General features: G+C 38.9%; 4 protein-coding genes and 1 non-coding gene across 5 annotated transcripts; 3 read left to right on the forward strand and 2 right to left on the reverse strand.

The window, feature by feature from the left end:
* The first annotated feature begins 382 nt into the window (after positions 1–382).
* On the forward strand, positions 383–946 carry LOC122022807 (uncharacterized mitochondrial protein AtMg00810-like). Its single transcript, XM_042580923.1, has one exon. The coding sequence runs from the start codon at positions 383–385 to the stop codon at positions 944–946; it is 564 nt and encodes a 187-aa protein (XP_042436857.1).
* A 2235-nt stretch (positions 947–3181) lies between these two features.
* On the forward strand, positions 3182–4040 carry LOC122024187 (auxin-responsive protein SAUR32-like). The gene has a single exon (XM_042582749.1). It carries the CDS (start codon positions 3433–3435, stop codon positions 3787–3789), a length of 357 nt encoding a protein of 118 aa, XP_042438683.1. The 5' UTR covers positions 3182–3432; the 3' UTR covers positions 3790–4040.
* Positions 4041–6558: 2518 nt separating this feature from the next.
* Positions 6559–10873, reverse strand: LOC122023749 (kinesin-like protein KIN-7J). The gene is made up of 14 exons (XM_042582045.1): positions 10721–10873; positions 10414–10624; positions 10215–10304; positions 10039–10139; positions 9844–9957; positions 9685–9766; positions 9523–9590; positions 9376–9441; positions 9170–9297; positions 8746–9079; positions 8540–8641; positions 7617–8459; positions 7190–7518; positions 6559–7107 (listed from the first exon to the last, which is right to left on the reverse strand). The coding sequence occupies exons 2-14, from the start codon at positions 10589–10591 to the stop codon at positions 6801–6803; spliced, it is 2742 nt and encodes a 913-aa protein (XP_042437979.1). The 5' UTR covers positions 10592–10624; positions 10721–10873; the 3' UTR covers positions 6559–6800.
* A 963-nt stretch (positions 10874–11836) lies between these two features.
* On the forward strand, positions 11837–11909 carry TRNAK-CUU. Its single transcript has one exon. It is a non-coding gene; the product is annotated as a tRNA-Lys (tRNA).
* Positions 11910–15874: 3965 nt separating this feature from the next.
* LOC122025048 lies at positions 15875–17336 on the reverse strand. Its single transcript, XM_042583803.1, has one exon. It carries the CDS (start codon positions 17269–17271, stop codon positions 16027–16029), a length of 1245 nt encoding a protein of 414 aa, XP_042439737.1. The 5' UTR covers positions 17272–17336; the 3' UTR covers positions 15875–16026.
* Between the last annotated feature and the right edge of the window lie 1170 nt (positions 17337–18506).

Here is an 18506-nt window from a genome sequence, read left to right on the forward strand (position 1 = left end):
CTTGTCCATGGTCCCTCGGATGCTCCATCCTTCACCGGACCCGAAGCTGTCAACCTGAGTCACATGTGTCACCTGCAGTCCTGCACAACTCAAGTACACTTATCAAATAACAAGGGTAAATCTAACTTAAACCCTTTGCCCAAACACCAAAACACATGGTCCCGCGGACCATTGGGATTGCTCCAACATTTCTCACCGATCTGGTGAAGTTTGCAGGCTTCGCAAAGCTCTCTATGGACTCAAACAAGCGCCATGTGCTTGGTTTGCAAAGTTCTCCATGGTGATTACCTCACTTGGCTTTCGTTCCAGTAATCATGATTCAGCTTTATTTGTCAAGAGTACGCGTACAGGTCGTATACTTTTATTTTTATATGTGGATGACATGATAATTACCGATGATGATTTTAATGGAATTGAGTCCTTGAAGTTTGAATTAGCTCATTGTTTCGCTATGAAAGACTTAAGATTACTACGCTATTTTCTGGGAATCGAGATTGCCTCTTCACCTAAAGGCTATCTTTTGTCTCAGTCAAAGTACATAGCTGATCTATTTGAGCGTGCACATCTCACTGACAACAGGATAGTTGATACTCCCCTTGAGACTAATGCTAGGTACTCTCCTTCAGATGGTTCTCCTTTGCCTGATTCTAATCTCTATCGTACAGTTGTGGGGAGCTTGGTGTATCTCACTGTGACTCGTCCTAATATTGCATATGTTGTACATGTGGTTAGTCAGTTTGTCACTGCACCGACCACAGTTCATTTGGTTGCTATTCTTCGTATTCTTCGGTATCTTCGGGGAACTCAGTTTCAGAGTCTTTTATTCCCTTCTACTTCCTTGTTAGAACTTTGTGCATATTCTGATGCTGATTGGGCGGGTGATCTTACGGATCATAAGTCGACCACCGGCTTCTGTATTTTTCTTAGAGATTCTCTTATCTCTTAGAAGAGCAAGAAGCAAGATGTTATTTCTAGATCCTCCACAAAAGCTGAGTATCGTGCAATGGCTACCGCCACTTGTGAGATTGTTTGGCTACGTTGGTTGCTTATATATATGGGAGTTTTTCTTCAAAAACCTACTGCTCTTCATTGTGATAATCAGAGTGTCATTCAGATTGCACGCAACACAGTTTTTCATGAGAGAACGAAGCATATTGAGATAGATTGTCATTTTACTCGTCATCATCTACAGTTTGGCACTATCACACTACCTTTTGTTTCTTCCTCACTACAGATAGCTGATATGTTTACCAAGGCTCGCTCCGCTTCACGCTTCCGGTTTTTATCTGACAAACTCTCAATGCTTCTGGCTGTAGCATCATGAGTTTGAGGGGGGATGTTAGATTATATAATTTATTAGAATTATTTGTTTATATCCTTGAGGGCAATTTAGTCTTTTACCTTTTTAGTTTAGGGTTTGTTTAGATTTTTTCTTTAGACTTTTTCTTGTAATTAACTATATAAGGTTTTGTACTCTTTATCTTTTGATTCACAAAAATAAAAATGGATATTGTTTTTCTTTGGCGTTAATTTCTACATAATGGAGTTGACTTCTTGCTGGAAAAACAGGGAGAAGTTGTGGCTGGTGGTGGAAAATAGGAAGGAGAAATAAAGAAGGAACGTTTGCTGCCGTGGACTTCTGTGAAGAGAAGAAGAAATAAGGAGAAAAATAGAAAGGGGAAAGAGGAAGAGAGGGCGAACAAGAAATAATAGGTTGAGCGGAGGTGGTCATAGCCGTCAGCCGTTGGTGAAGGAGGAAGAAATAAATATTGAGGAATAGACGAAAATAAAAATATAGGTATGAATGATCATAACTCTGATATCATGAATAAATTAATAGGTAGAGGAAAGAAATAATATAAAATTTTTTGATAATGTTATTACTAAAGTCAATAGACTTATTTATACAAGTTTTCTAAAATAATAATGGAAAGATTAAATATATTATACAATCGTAATAATTATAAACATAGTAATATAATAGGCTTAGAAATATTATTTTTCCTATTTTATTCATGTTGATCTTGATTGTGGATGGTCAATCCTAGGGTTGTAAACAAGCCGAGCCGAGCCGAGTTTTGGGGTGTTCAAGCTTGTTTGATAAGATAACCGAGCTGAACCAAGCCGAGCTTAAAATGAACCAAACTTTTGAAATGAGTGTTCAAGCTTGGCTTGGTTTATTTTTTATGAGCTTGAGTTTGTTTAAAGCTTGGCTTGAGCTTGATTCATTTAGATGTTATCAAGCTCTCAATTCAAACTTGGCTTGAGCTTGGTTCGAGTTTGGTTCGAGCTTGATTTGAGTTTGGTTCATTTAGATGTTATCAAGCTCTCAATTCAAGCTTGTTTGATTGTTTGAAACTTTTAATTATTTGATTAGTTATTAAGATTGATAATTTAAATTTATTTATTTATTTTATTATTTATTTAACATATTGAAAAGAGTTTTATTAATAAATATGGTTCGTGAATATTGTTCACGAACATTGTTCACGAACGTTATTCACGAACGTTAACGAGCTGAACACATATGTGTTCAAACTTGTTTGTTTAGCTTAACGAGCTATTCAAATTTATTTGTTTAATTAATCTAATGTATATTGAACAAAAATAAATAAGTTCTTACCAAGCCAAACACCAAGCTTATTCATGAACGCTTGATTCATTTACAACCCTAGTCAATCCTCCAAACCACTTTCCATGACCGAATACCTAGTCCGCTCATGGGGCTTATCCGTCGCTGAGGCATCCAAGGTCTCCAAACTATCCCGATGGTGTTCTCAACTTCTTGAGACCCCAGGGCTTCGAGGACTCCTATCAAGAAGATTGTCGTTCTCTTCCTTGATTTCATTGTCTACGGTGTGAAGAATAATCTGGCACCAGGTCTCAACCGGTAGGCAGCGCTGAAGGATGGCGGCGGCGGCGAGAGAGCAAAAGAAAATAAAAATGGAAAAAGTTGAAGAAAATAAAATAAAATAATTGATGGGGAAAATAAAGATACTGATTAGGATTGCCATAGTGGCGCTCGCCTACGGGAGTGCAGGGAAAGTTATGCAGCATAATATTATTATTATTATTATTATTATATTTAAATTTATTTGATAAATAAATTAAGAAAAAAATATTTACTAATGAACCGGCCGAACAAATAGTATTAAATATTGACTATAAATATGCCTTCTCCGGGAACTCCCCTCTCTCTCCCCTGTTTCAGTATTAAAAAAGGCTGCGTTCTTTTAATGTTGCTGCAGCAGCAACAACTGCTCCACATCTTCTCTTCTTCTCCTCGATCATGTCGAATCTTCCCAAATCCCTCCGTGATGCTTCCTTGAATCTCTCCCACCTCGCCGTCTTCAGCTCCGATCCCTGGCCCTTCATTTCCTCCAATTAATCATTTCCCTGCTCTGCTTTCAATCATTTCAGAAATTCGACGGCATGCCCGGGATCCACATGCAGATGCTGCACCGGGTGGCGATCGGCGGCGGAGGGGGGAGGAGGGGCTGCGCGGCGGTTCCTCCGCCGCCCAGGGGGTGGATGGCGGTCAGGGTGGGGAGCCAGGGGGAGGAGCAGCAGAGGTTCGTGGTGCCGGTGGGGTACCTGAACCATCCTCTGTTCCTGGCGCTGCTCCGCGCGGCCGAGGAAGAGTACGGCTTCCACCACTCCGGCGCCATCACCCTTCCCTGCCACGTCGAGCACTTCCGCCAGGTCCAGGGCATCATCGACCGCGACACCTCCACCTCCGCCGATCACCGCCACCACCACCACCACTTCCATCTCTGTTTCAGAGCCTAAAATTTCCTTGCATACAACAACAACAACAAAGAGGAAAGAGGAAGAGGAACAAGGCTTAATTAATTAGGCAGTAATGAATTAGAAGTAGGCTTCTAATTATAAAAAATAGTTAAGAGTTTAGTTTTCTTTTTAATGTTTTGTTTCATCTTGTAAGATAACTATGAACAACTTGTTCTTTCTTAATTATATTAATTGGTTTTCAGTCATAAAATTAATGAATTATTAAAAAGAAAGTCAAAGTGGAGAATAAATTGGGTGCCAAGAAAGAAGTAAAGCTTCATCATATGCCTTTCATTTATGCAATATTCCATAAGTTATACGAAGGGTGTCTTTATTTATATACATTTTATTCGAAGGGCTTATTTGTAGTAGTTAGTTGATAACTAGTCAATGGTGACCTTTCCTTTTGTGAGAGGTCATAATTAATCAAACTATATTGGTCATCTTATGTCATTATGCAAAATTATATAAAATATTTTAGAATAATTAGTTTGTGCCAAAACTAATATAAACAACAAATGATTAATGCTCATTTATCTTGATAACTCTTTACTGTTTGTAATACATCAAAACACCCCTCGAGTCACTCTCGTAGGTCTCACACTCAACCACTACGAAAGTGATCAATTAGATCTTTCCTTGCTCTTGTGTTCTTGATCACCATAATACAAATGCACAAAAAAGAAATATACCTAGTACAAAGATCTATTGGAAGTGTGTTTAATTTATTGTCCGAAGTGATTTTTTATAAGACTTGCACTCTTGATCAAGGATGAACAAGGGCTCATCCACTGAATGACTAGTTTGATTAATGTTTACTGGCTTTATATGTTTAGTCAATAGTTGGATTAGGGTTCCAAGTCATATTGTTAGACTTATGACTTTGTCTTATTAAAGTGCCACTAACACTTTGCCAAATCTGAGGCTATGTGATGATATATATGTATAATCAACATTCATTTAAAATATAAAATTAATAAAATAAAATTGTACTCTCTATGATTAGTTAGAAGTACAGGGCAAACCAATAATAGTATATCATTAATTTAAAGATGAATTCATGAGGATTCTAAGCGTTAAGACTAAATAAATAATTATTGATTGGGGGTAGATGTGCTTTGTTAATTCCATATGTGAGATTTTAAGTAATTGTTAGCCTCTTGTTTAATTTTGTCTTATTTAAGAGCCAACGACCTTTTGCCAAATCTTAGTGTGTATGATGATAGGTAACCAACCTACATTTTTTAAAGTTTAATTGTAATAGTTAATTTGAATAGATTACAAGATCATTATTGCAAATGTTTGAATAGGATTATATATATATATATATATAGGATTAGGGTTAATAAATAAAGTCAAACAAAGCTTTGTGTTGTTAATGGTTGTTGATTTGATAAGACAAGATGAGCTTAAAATAAATCAAGCCGTGGTATTCAAATTTTGATTAGTTTCATTTTTAGTTTAAGCATAGTTTGAGTTTAATTAAATGTTATCAAACACTTAATTCGTGTTTGTTTAATTTTTGAGTGAGTGAGCTAGCTTGATATTATAATTTTTTATCCATTACAAGAGTTTTTTCTTATTTATTTATAAGTTTGATAAAAAAAATTTATTAATGAATATAATTTATAAATTTTATTACGAATAATTCATAATTTCTATTTACAAATATTAACAAGTCAAACATATATATGTAATCAAGCTTGTTCATTTAATTTAACGAGTTGTTTAAGTTTATTTATTTAATTAACTTTATGTATATTAAATGAAATAATTCTTATCAAACTTATTTAGCAACATTCAATTCACTCTTCCTCTCCTTTCTTATATTACAAAGTAATTACTTACTTTACCATGATAGTTCACATTCACATTCACATTCACATCATGAAAACTTATTTAAATAAATAAAGGAAACAAAAAACAAGAAATCTAAATGCACTTGGTCCCCATCCCTTTTGTTCATATTTCAACATCGGCATCTTTGTCTCCTTCCTCCTAAATTCTCCCCCATCAAAACTCTACGAGGGTGACGGCTCAACTCAACAAAATCATGGGCAAAGAAATACGTTTACTTCAATTATTCAGTACCTTTGCATCAACACCTAACCACACGTATACACATATCACACACGACACATAACTCTCCCTAAAGCAGGAGTAAACACTAAAGCAGCTAGGTATACTTCCAACGAGGGGAGGTGCCGGAGATAAACTCGATCAAACTGTTCAGAAGGTGCCATAATTGAGGTGTAGTTTGACTGCATGCATTTGGCCACGTACGTGGACTCGTTCCTGCTGGCCGACTCATGCATGCATGCATGCATGTATAAGTCCACCTACGCAGGCCTACAGCTTAATTTCTGCGTACTGCACCTATAGATTTTGTCTAAATTTGGCAGTAAAATGGATAGGCTTTGACTAATTGCAGGCAGCGGTTCTATGCGTTAACTAGGTAATTAAGTAGGTCTAAGGTCCATGGAGTAGGTCAGGCATTGCTTTTCGATGCTTGGTATAATCAAATTTTTGGTGCAAATCTTATCAATGCATCTATTTTTTAAAATACTGAACGTACGTATTCTCTTTGATATTTTGTTAATTATTGCATTTGTTTTCATGTTAGATTTACTGATTTATATAGTTGTATAGGACTTTTGAAGAAATGAATGGTAAATCCAAATCTTAGCAAGACATTGAAAATTAAAGATTTTAGACCTATAATCTAGATATCCCAACCAATAAAATGTTACACTCAATTAAGATAGAATATATAAAATTTAAGTACATATGTTTATTGATTAATGACAAAAGCTACAAGGCCCACTCTATTGCTAGCATTAGCATGTGGCAATTAATACAGGCGCAAGAAAAAACTTGCTCCTCCGTTGGTTCGCTACAAACTCATTGTTGGCGCATTACATCAATCTTTTTTGGAACAATATTGACAGGAAAAGGATACAAAAAATTCACTGGTTGTGGTCGATCCATACGCCGAGATATACAATTGAAGACTACCATTGCATCCAGCTGAAGGATCTTCTGTGAGTCTGCTGTACTGCGAAATTGAGCCCAAACATCTCTTTCATGGTCTCTTCTCCTTGCTCCACAAAGCCGACAAGCTTTGCAACGAGTGATGCACTCTCCTTTACGTGTTCGATATCAGTTTCAGTCCACATGAGCTGTGATAGTTGTATTCTCCTCTTCTTGGAGTTCAAGCTAATTCCCCACTTAGCATAAAGGCTCTCCCTTTCTTGAGGAGAGAATACCTTCCCAATCAGCTTGCATAGCCTATACCTCTCCTGACGAAGATATCTCATGCTGATAAAAATCGATATAAGAATATTATAAGTATATCCGAGCATTTGAAAATATTAGCAAAAGAGACTAGTCATAGACATACCTTGAAGAAGGGTTTAATCGGCTGCCATCTTCAGCTACTATGCCACTAGCATTTCTATGGGAGAAAATGTTCTTGAGAAGGGACAACCTTCTGCATTCTACTTCCATGTAAAAGGAATCGGTTGTGTCGCCTTTGAAGAGTAGGAAGAAGCAACTTCTGTGCACCAAGGAGACATGGCATGTGTGCCACAGCTGGATGATCTCCTCTTGCTTTCTAAGGAACTCCAATTGCCATTGCAAAGGAGACTCCGGAGAACATGGAATTGCATTGAGTCCATCCTTTTGTTTCTCCTCACTTCCAATGGTTTCCAATTGGTGCCGTTGAGTTTCCTGAGTTATATCATAAATAAGCTGTAGAAATTATTGAATTACAACTTTCTTACTCGATTTTCTGACAATATTATTAGGAATTGTACTAAAAGGCATACCTGATCAGCAAAGAATGGTTGCTCATTATTGCCATCAACGACATTCTTCACTTCTGTAGAAATAACATTAGCATCAATCTCTTTTTGAACAATTTCATCAACATCTGCAGTCTTAGCCATGTTACTGAGAAGCATTTTTTCAGAAGCCTTAAATTCTTCTATCCGATCAGAAAATATACTGAGTCTGCATCCAACTCCCTTCGGCATTCCAGAAATCCCCTTTGACAAAAATTTAGGTGTTGTCTCATGGTCTTGATCAGCATCTTCGAGCAAAGAGAAGACTGAATTGTTCATCAAACTTGCCATGCAACTGTTACTTCTAGTTAGTATCGATTCTCGGGTGTTTATGACTTTTTTCACTGGATTTGATTGAGAAAATTCATCAGCTCCCAGCTTGTTCAAATTCTCATCTGTCCTATTTACACAATCTATACATCCTGCGTATTGTGGTGAAAATTTTTCGAGTGTATCCTCAGCCGGTGAAACCAAGCCCTCCCTTTCAGCATTCAGAGGATTAAACTCATTAGCTCTTCCATCACTCAAGGCATGTATCTCGACGCACCGAACTTCCTTGCAGTGCTCTTCAGAATCTTCTTCGATGATACCCTCTTTGGTCTGGTGCAGGGTAAGTTCATTTAAGGCAGGATTGCTAATTGTTCTACTAGGTGGAAGTTGATCATCCAAAGGCTCGTGGTAACTGAACTTATTAACTTGTACTTGTGCATTACATCTCAAGTTGCCGATATGTGGGTTTTGGTAGTCAATGCCAGAGAGGCCAGAGATCGAAAATGTATCATCGCTGTTACTGCGTGCATGCAAATATGATGCCTGAGTGGATTCTTCCTAAGAAGAGGAAAAGAATCAAGGATTAGAGAAGCACAAGCAAACTCATAGAATGTATTTTTAGGCACAGGGAATATTACCCATTGTCTTGAATGTTCATCCACTACAGCTTGAAGCAGATCATTAAGCCGAGATTGAGCAAAGTCTCTTTGCAGCATCAGTTCCTTGATTTTGCATTCCATCTAAGTGAACAAGTCGATGAAAGAGTGTTGTCTGTTGATTCTATTAAATGAAATGAAAATTCAGCATGCACCAACAACATGAAAAAGAAGATCACAAAGATAACCTTCTTAATCTGAGCATCTTTATCTTGAAGAACATCAGAATGATCGTTGGGTGTACTAAATCCTGCATGTCTTAGTTCGTTCTCCAACCTAGAAATCTCTCTCTGCAGGTGCTTCATAAATGCCTTATCGGACATCACCACATTGACTTTTGCATTGGTGACTACTTGTTTGGCACAGCTTGCAAACAAAAGGGTGTTCCTGGATTGCTCGATGTGGCTCCTTGCAGGGCTCATTGTGCAGATTATGGCAGTTCTTGCATTGCCGCCTAAGTAAGGTTGCAGTATGCGCGTCAACTTGGAATCTCTAAATGGAATGTGACCACTTCTCCCTTTACTGTTCATTTTTACAAAAGAAAGAGATCAAAACTAATGCAACAAAAAGAAAAACAATAAAACACAAATTGCTTAAACTTAATTCAGTAACCTTAGTTTGCGAATGACAGTTCCAAGTGTAAGCAAGCTTCTATTGATGTGGCAACCTTCTTTTATCCGATTACTCGCAGATGACACTTGAGACGCTGCCCGTTCACTTCCTGCTAAATCTACAAAATTCTACCCAAACCAAAATCCTAAACCTCATGTTGGTTCAATCTTCATTAAAAACAGAACTAACAAGAGTGAGCATAATACCACAGAAGCTAAAAGGGTACTTGAACTGTCTTTACTCGTAAATTCACGAGCAGTGCTTTGAACCGTCTGTGATCACAAAAACATAACTAATTATCATCATTTTCCATTTAGTTGGGAAGAGTTAACTAAATGATCAAAGGGGCAAACCAATCTCAGTATCTGATGAGATCGAGAGCTCATCTCATTCAGACTTGTCTCTCCAACTTGCCTTTGTGCTTAAAAAAACACAAAGATTAAGGAGTATAATTATGTTTATACTTTATTCAAGAAAACAACAAATCTTAGGCATTTCTCTGTAACTAATTATACCTGCACAGATTGCAAGAAGATCATTGAGATGCCATTGGTCCCTCAGTGTTTCCTCTGTAAGTTTATCTACAACAGTTCCTCTCTACATATACATGATTGTCATTCAATTGCATCCAATAAATAATAGAGAAAAAAAAAGTTAGTTAAATCATTCTCTACCTCTGGATCATCAAGAAGTCTAAGAGGAAGACTGTCTGCAATCAGGAGATCTCTCACTGCTTCATTGTATATCTCTATCGCCGAGAATTTCAACACGTATTCTCGATCCCCATGCTATACAAAAAGAAATAAAAAATCAATCAATGAATGAACAATATTGTTACAAAGTTGAAGAAAATTCCCAATGTTTTGCACCCTTCTGATGTATTCGTAGATGTCATCCACAGTATGAGCAGTTATTCCACACATTGTGTAAGTTTTGCCACTGCTTGTTTGTCCATACGCGAATATACTTGCTGCAGATGAAAATGTCAGATAAAAAGGAAGAAAGCCCTAACTTTCCATGAATAAACTTGCACACTTGTTCTTACCATTGATTCCATGGAGAACTGAAAGAGCTACTTCCTTGGCACCTTCATCATACACTTGCCTTGTGTCACATTCGCATCCAAACACTCTATCTAAGAATGTGCGTGGGTGTTTCGAAAAAGAAAGGTCAAGAAACAATCCAAAACAAAGTATTCAAGGGAAAAGAAGAAGCTTGTCTCGGTATCAATGGCGAAGACTGACCAAATGTGTAAGACGAGGGATACAGCGATCTCTCGGGGAGGTAGGGTTTGAAGACGACGGATGTACCGTCGACGCAATCCCAATCCGCGGGGTCATTCTTCTCGATCTCCTTGGCGTTGATCGGCCTCAGCCTGACGGAAACCAGGAACTTCTCCTCCGCCATTTCCTCGCTCCCCATCTCGCAATCCTTCCGTCAATCGATACCCGAGAACTACCGAGTAAAATCGAAAAGAGAACAACAACAACAAAAAATCACATTTTTAGTGCTTTGATCTTTTAAAAAACGAATTTTGCAGAGAATCAAAACCTGAGCGATTGGATTCACCAAAGAAAGTGACATTGGAAGAAGATGAGGAAGAAATGGTTCATTTCCTTCCTCTTCTTCTCCTCCAAAGAAGAGAGATTTGAAAGGATAATCCGATATTTATGGGCGATTATTAATAGCTTAATCTTAATTTTTTCCATTTTTTGGATTTTTAGGAGATGATAAATGAGGAGTTGGGATTGATGGTTATGTGTAACTGGATGTGTGAATGAAATAAATGGAGAAAGAAAGAGTTAGAAAACAAAAGGAAAAAAAGTAGTCTCATAACCTTCCATTTTATTTAGGTGAAGTGTCATTTCACTTCCAAATTTTGATTTTTATGTGCTTATTTAAAAATGCTTAAAGAGTTCCTACGCTTCAAAAATACTTCAGATATTTTAAGTTTATATTGTTTTACATTTAAGACAAATTGATAATATTAAATATTAAATCTGAATCAAGGTTTATATGGGAGCAATAACACGAAGCTGACACTTTAGCGGCCATTCAAATGGTCCCATACTCTCTAAAATGAAATAAATTATAAGGACATTTGCTCTACTGCATCGGTCAATGAGAAAGATTAAACACTCGGTCACACATTTTATAGTTATTGAATTAATCTCAAGATCTGTTAGACTAATTATCTTGAATTAAGTTTTATATGGGAGTAAAGAAGATATCTTGCATCCTATGGATACATTTTATCCTAGTACAGTAATTTTCATTTGAAAAAGGTTAAATATCTAATAAATTATTTTATACTTATTAAAAATTCATCTCAAAATTTATTAAAATAAATACTCTTATAAATACCAACTATGTCAATCTGTGAGGCTGAATTAAGATTGATATTGTTAAATAAGATAATTGAGTTTTTAAAATGAATCAAATTATTAAAATAATTATTTAATTTTGATTTAATTATTTTTAAAATATATTATATTATTATATTATATTATATATTATATGTGGAAGCAGAATGGCAGAATAATCTTTAGTTTTTATTAATTTTATTTGGGGTGGACTAGGAAATAAATAAAAATTACTTTGTAAATGTAACCGAAATAGGAAACTTAAATTAATTAGATATATTGACATTAGCTTAGCATTTAACAAGCCCGTCTAGCTCAGTTGGTAGAGCGCAAGGCTCTTAACCTTGTGGTCGTGGGTTCGAGCCCCACGGTGGGCGATATTTTTCCTTTTTCCTTCTCAGGAATCTCTATGCCCTCCATCTTGCAAATTCATCCTTTCCCGCGTTTATGGCCAGCTTTGAGCTAGCGAACATGGTGGTCTCCAAGTACTCCAGACGATGAGCAACCTGCAAAGAGCTTCAGTATCAGTTCAAATACAAGAAGGAACCTGAATCGAGGCTCAATCTAGCGGATCAGTTCCATGCAACGTGTAAAAGAAGATGATGAGAAATTTGACAGAAAGAAGCTCCATGAATTAACTTGAACAGATACAGAAATCAGAAATATAATAGAATGTGAGAGACATTAATTAGTTGCTGGAATTTTCTTGCCTGATAGAAATTATTGAAACTGATCTATTTTTTTTGGCTGCCAATGTTCAATGATCTTCCGAATAGCACCAAAAAGTGTTTAGTCCAAGTCTCTTAATTACTTCTAATGATTTTGATGGTTCACTTATGGATTTAGCGGTAGGAGAGGCAATCACAGAAAAATTGTCTTTGACTAGCTATCTAGATCGTTTCTAACAGGTTTGGAATCTGATCCCCAAACACAAGATTCTTGTCTATTCTTCCTTCTCGAGGTTCACTACTAGAAGTTACATGACGATCATTGATGACGACTGATGGCTCCCCGAGCATGGCCTGGCCCTATAATTAGCTTGGTCTATTTTGATCTTAGCCAGGACAGTGCCATCTCGATCGAGGAGGAACAGTTGCAGACCAGCCCAGGTGATGTGTAGGCTCTCTGTGGCCAGGATGAAGGTGTAACCCCAGACAGGATGAGCCCACACACCTCTCCTTCCACTGCAGTATTGTAAACCCACCATTTTTGTGGTGAATGACCTCGCGATCACTCATGATTAGTTCAAAGTAGTATGGTGTCGCATAGGAGGTGTCGAGAAGGAAGAGGAATGACCGACTATATATGATGAATTGAGCTTTGAGGTAGGAGTGGTGGTTCTCGAGAGCTTAACATGAAATCTCAACTTTATTTTTTATAAGTCATTAAACGTGTATACTCTCTCTCAAACAAGCTCCGATTCCTAATCCGGCATGAATCCTCATCTTGCTGAAAACGACAATAGTCGCATAAGTTTGCCCTCATATGTCTCCCCTAAGACTTTGCATTGTGTCATGGTGGTAAAACGTAATTCGTTCGTCCCCAGCATCTTCATTAGTTCATTTTCAGATCAATATGAAAGAGAAATCGCGGATGACTATTAACCATGATAGTTGAATAGACACCCAACCACTAGTAAGAATTTATCCTCCAGACATGTCACACAATAGTTACTTTTCAAATAATAAATGAAACAAAATCATATGTGAAGTTAAGAACACTTAACCACTAGTAAGAATTTATCCTCCAGACATGTCACACAATAGTTACTTTTCAAATAATAAATGAAACAAAATCATATGTGAAGTTAAGAACACTTGATTCATTATAGACGAGCTAAGGCCACTTATCTAACACTCAATTCTCCATGCTTGGTGTAGATTTATAATAATAAATGATGAATGACTTGTAATGGCCCGGCCCCCACGAGTTGATGCAGTTAGTTCATGTAAGGATGTTGCTGCTAATAGACCTGAGATCAATTCCCAACAAATGTGAAATGCTCTGTTGATTGTCTCAATCCCTCCTTGCATGTGCTATTATTACTAGATGAAAAGTCTCTCGTGATTTACCTCTACCTCCCTTATAGACAGTGAAAGGTCATTCTAGAGTAGCGCACACATCTCTCCTTCCACTGTAGCATTGTAAACCCACCATTTTGTGAGAATGACCTTGCGATCACTCATGATTTGCTCAAAGTATTATGGTGTCATATAGGAGGTGTCGAGAAGGAAGAGGAAGGACAGACTATATATGATGAATTGAGCTTTGAGATAGTAGTAGTAGACTAGTAGTAGTAGACTAGTAGTAGTAGAGGTGGAGGAGGAGGAGGTGGAGGTGGTGGTGGTGGTGGTGGTGGTTCTCTAGAGCTTAACATGAAATCTCAACTTTTTATTTTATAAGTAATAAACGGATATACTCTCTCTCATACAAGCTCTGATTCCTAACCCGGCATGAAGCCTCATCTTGTTGAAAAAGACAATAGTCGCATAAGTTAATCCATGATCATGTCTCTCCCCTAAGACTCTGTATCGGGTCATGATGGTAAAAGGTGATTTGTTTGCCCCCAACATTTCCGTCAGCCTATTTTTAGGTTAACACAGAAAAAATAAATCAAGAATGACTACTAACTTTAGTAGTTGAATAGCGCATATAGGAAGATAGGCATTCGACTAATAATCAAAATTTATCCTTTAGACATGACACACAATAGTTGCTTTTCATACAATAAATGAAACAAAATCATATTTGAAGTTAGAACACTCGATTCATTATAGACGAGCTAAGGACACTTATCTAACACTCGATTCGCCATTCTTGGTGTAGATTTATAACAATAAATGATGAATGACTTGTAATAGCCCCCACGAATTGATGCAGTTAGTTCATATAAGGATGTTATTGTAAATAGACCTGAAATCAATTTTCGGCAAATACAAAATGCTCCATTGGTTGCCTTAACTCTTCCTTACATACACTGTTGTTACTAGATGAAGCTCCAAGTGATTGATCTCCACCTCCCTTCCTAATAGTGAGGGGTCATTCTAGAGATGTAGCTGAGGTGACGATTTCATTTTTGCGATCAATGAACAATGACATATAATGGATATCTTTAACGCTAAGTGGATGGGATTTGGCTTCCTTCATTTCCTCCTATGGCCTATGATTTGTGGGGTACATGGAGACTACGGAAGAAAGAGAAACGATCACTAAACCCTAACTTAATGCAAGACACTTGGACCATTTGGTGGAAGTACCTATCGATGTGACTATAGAATTAATCTTAGTATCATTTTATATAGATTTAAACATTTGAATTTTAGTAAGATTCGGAAATGATGGGAGGTCCCACTAAAAATAAATTAAAGTAAGGAAGATCGATTGACGTGGAAGATAAAGTTAAACGGGAGAGTCAAGTCGGTTGAGCGGATTGAGTACTACGGAGCGGATGGTACTAGCTCAGGAGACAAGTATGTCAGGATCTCCCCGGCTGGATAAAATTACCCTCCGACAATAAAGAGGGCTAAGCAACATGCAGTATCACCGACCGAGCTTCGAGTCCGGTCAGCGGGGGATAACCGAGAAGGGCCAAGAAACAAGGAAAGAGACAGGTCAACAGACCCAAAGGATATTGCCAAGAGGAGATAGCCTAGTCGAGCGGACTTCGACCGACTGCGCATGACCCCACCAAGGCATGTCCAACAGGTAATCGAAAGCTTCCAGGCTGTCACATCAAAGAACTGCATGGCTGCCTAAGAAAATATGTCTACGCTTTAGGATGTGTACACGAACACTACAGTTGGTAAAAGACGACTGCGCTTGCCCGAATGCCCCTGCCAACTCGTCCTAGAGTCAACACGGAGAAGGAAAATTACTTGTGACTACTAGTCTTTGGAACAGTGATTGACGCATGAGGGAGACATTTGCGCCTCATGTTGACAGCACCTCATATGTTAGCCACTAGACCGTCTTGAGGGGATGTGAACAAGCATTACAGTGACACTATAAAAAGGGGTTTCTATCTACTGCAAGAGGTATGCACAACTTTATTTCTACACACTTATGCTATAGTTTCTGTTGTTTTAGACATCGTCGGAAAGCGTTGGAGGACCAACACTGGAAATCCGGCTCCTTGCCGGTCCGGCATTGACGTTCCCTATTTTGTATATCGCGAAAAGTCTTCATCGTTTTCGTTAATTTTGGATGGGATCATAGTAAAAAAATAAAAAAAAATAAAAAATAAAATTACTGATAAATTAATATTAATAATTGGGAGAAGAAAGAATTAATACAACAGTTAAAAATTAACATATTTATTTTGTTGGTAAATTTAATGACGTCCTTGTACTGTACACGTACATTTTATCTTCTTGCTGCGGGCTCCTGTACCGTATCGTACACAGAGCGATTCGAACGTTAAGCCATAAAGCAGAATCGGTTCGAATTCAAACATTTTTTTTTTTGAAAAAAAAAATGTTTATTTTTGGATCTGGTTTATGGTGGGGCCACGGCTTCCGCGAACTTCTCCGCCCTGAGGGCGATTTCCGGTGGCAGCTTCACCTGCGACCTCTCTCCCCGCCGCCAATGTCGCCGGAAGTCGAATCCCAACGCGTCGGAGATCTCGTCGGGGCTCCAGCCTGCCCGCCTGAGTGAATCGGAGCAGCGATCGGCCTTCACCATCAGTGCGTCGAGCGCGGCCTCAGAGTCGATCGCCGCCTCCCATGGCTCATCGTCGGCGTCGAACATTCCAGAAGCGGGAACGCGGACGATCTCGTTGACGTCCGAATCGTCCCAGCCGGCGGAGCGGAGCACGGATCCGACGGCGTTCAGGTATCCATCGACCCAGATCGGGAGCCGACTCGGCGGCTGGATCTCAACGAATTGCTCCGGATCTAGTTGCGTCGGTGACGCTGATCCGCAGGAGGAGGAGGAGGAAGAGAACGAGGAGGTGGAGAACGAGGATTTTCGGCGGTGGCGGTGGCTGCGGCGGTGGTTGGAGGCTGCGTCACTCCAGAACTCGATCCAGCGGGGCGTGTTTCCGGGAACGGCGTCAAGGCTCCGTCGCGCGGGAGGCGGCTGAGGGGGCGGATTTAGGGGAACCGGAGAAGCGGTGTACAAGGCGGGTTCCCGCTGGAAGAAATCGGCGAGGTGAAGGCCGCAGCTGAACAGTCTGTGCTCGTCGACGTAGAAGATGGGATTGCCGGCGAGGCAGGGGAAACAGGGAAGGTAGCACCGATCGAAGAGGGGGATGAGGATAGGGGTGCGGCGGAGTTCGGCGCGCGAGAGGCACATGGCCCGATCGGGGACGGTCGGGCGGCGGCCCCAGGCGCGTGGCCACAGCGCACCGCGGGCGACCTGGAGGGAGACAGCTGCCAGAGGGAGGTCGAGGGCAGCGCGGAGGCGGCGATGGGAGGAGCGCCAGTCGGGGAAGCCGGGAGCGGAGGGGAGGCCAAGGCTGAGAAGCGCGCGGAGGTCCGGGGGGAAGGAGAAACCTAGATGGCCCTCGATACCAGCGATCTCGGCTTCGGATAGGCCGGTGTTGACAGGGACAGAGGCGGCGCGGAGGCGGGCTAGGATCGATTCCGCGAGGGGGCGGAAGGACAGGAGGCCGCTGCGGTGGGAGTAGGAAACGGATAAGGAAGGGGACGCGGGAGCGGAGCAGGCGCGGGCTGAGAGGCGGCGTAGGCCAGCAGCGTGGGAGGTGGCGAGGCTAGACATCCGGCGATCGAAATCGACCATGGCGATGTATAAATTGAACGCATAGAAGGGAGACAGATGCGGCCTCGTTATATATATATGCGGGAACAGAGGGAAGACGAGTCTGCAGGAGTGGTGGACCACCAACACTGTGAGTCCTGATCCTTCTTTTATACTAATACTTTAACTAAAAAATTATAATTTTAAAATAAGAAAAAATATATATATTATTTTAGAGTCTTGGACCCTAAAATTTACTTAAACTCTTAATTAAAATAATAAAGCTATAAATATTTTAATAAATTGGGAGTATAAGAAACTTCTCGGTCCTCCTCCATTACAATGCATAGTAGCTTTCATAATAATAAAAAGTATATAATACATCTAATAATTATGGACAGCTTTGCGCAGCATCATATTTCATACTTAATTTATATGCAGTTCCTGTGTTTTCTGCGCCATGTTCACTGTTCTCAAACATCACCAGCCAGTCCATTGTTTGTGTTCACCAAATAGATTATAAAAAAAATGGTTTGCAATAATTTCCATGAATTTTATCAGAGTTTATGCGAAAGATTCTAGTTCAATTTGATCAAAAAAATGTTCCATTGGATTTGTTTGTTTATTTTACTATGAGTAATCATGAAGTAATCAAGTTAGGATTAAATGCTATTGAGTTCGAGTTCGATTTAGGTTTACTTGATTGACACGATTAATAAACGGCTCAGGTTTAGATTAACATAAAATGATCTAATTACAATTCGTGAATTAGCTTATAAATATTTTTAGATCAAATTTGAGTAAGATGAGTTAAGATTAAAATAAATATATTTTAATAAAATGAATCTTTTTGGATCGGATTCAGATTAAGCTCATGTTAAAATAAAAATATTTTTATAAATAAATCATTTCAAATAGAATCGAATTCGAATTGAATTCAGATCATAAATCATTTTAGCTAGGTTCAAACCAAATACAAATAAACGAATTTGATTCGAATCAAACAATTTAACCTATAATATTTATCAGATCATACTTACATTTTATGGAATGCTAAAAATGCCCCCACATCAAGTTAGAATTCCAAGAATTATCCAAAATGCCATTGCATTGAAGTGATTGGCAATTGATGAGGAACGTCAGTCGCACTGTGATGTGGGCCGGGCCCAAACCCCACCTTGCCACGTGACATCACGTGTGCTCATCCATCCAACAACTAAGCCCGGCCCATCTTTTCGTCTCTTCCAATAAAATAAAGCTCTAATTATTGTCATTCT

This window comes from Zingiber officinale, chromosome 9B (genome assembly GCF_018446385.1).
Source record: "Zingiber officinale cultivar Zhangliang chromosome 9B, Zo_v1.1, whole genome shotgun sequence".
Taxonomy (NCBI): domain Eukaryota; kingdom Viridiplantae; phylum Streptophyta; class Magnoliopsida; order Zingiberales; family Zingiberaceae; genus Zingiber; species Zingiber officinale.

Coding starts and splice junctions, on each gene's coding strand:
- LOC122022807 (XM_042580923.1), top strand. CDS start 383: ATGATAATTACCGATGATGATTTTAATGGAATTGAGTCCTTGAAGTTT.
- LOC122024187 (XM_042582749.1), top strand. CDS start 3,433: ATGCCCGGGATCCACATGCAGATGCTGCACCGGGTGGCGATCGGCGGC.
- LOC122023749 (XM_042582045.1), bottom strand. CDS start 10,591: ATGGGGAGCGAGGAAATGGCGGAGGAGAAGTTCCTGGTTTCCGTCAGG. Junction 10,140..10,214: donor AGTTCTCCATGGAATCAATG/GTAAGAACAAGT, acceptor TTTCATCTGCAG/CAAGTATATTCGCGTATGGA. Junction 8,642..8,745: donor AAGATGCTCAGATTAAGAAG/GTTATCTTTGTG, acceptor TTGTTCACTTAG/ATGGAATGCAAAATCAAGGA.
- LOC122025048 (XM_042583803.1), bottom strand. CDS start 17,271: ATGGTCGATTTCGATCGCCGGATGTCTAGCCTCGCCACCTCCCACGCT.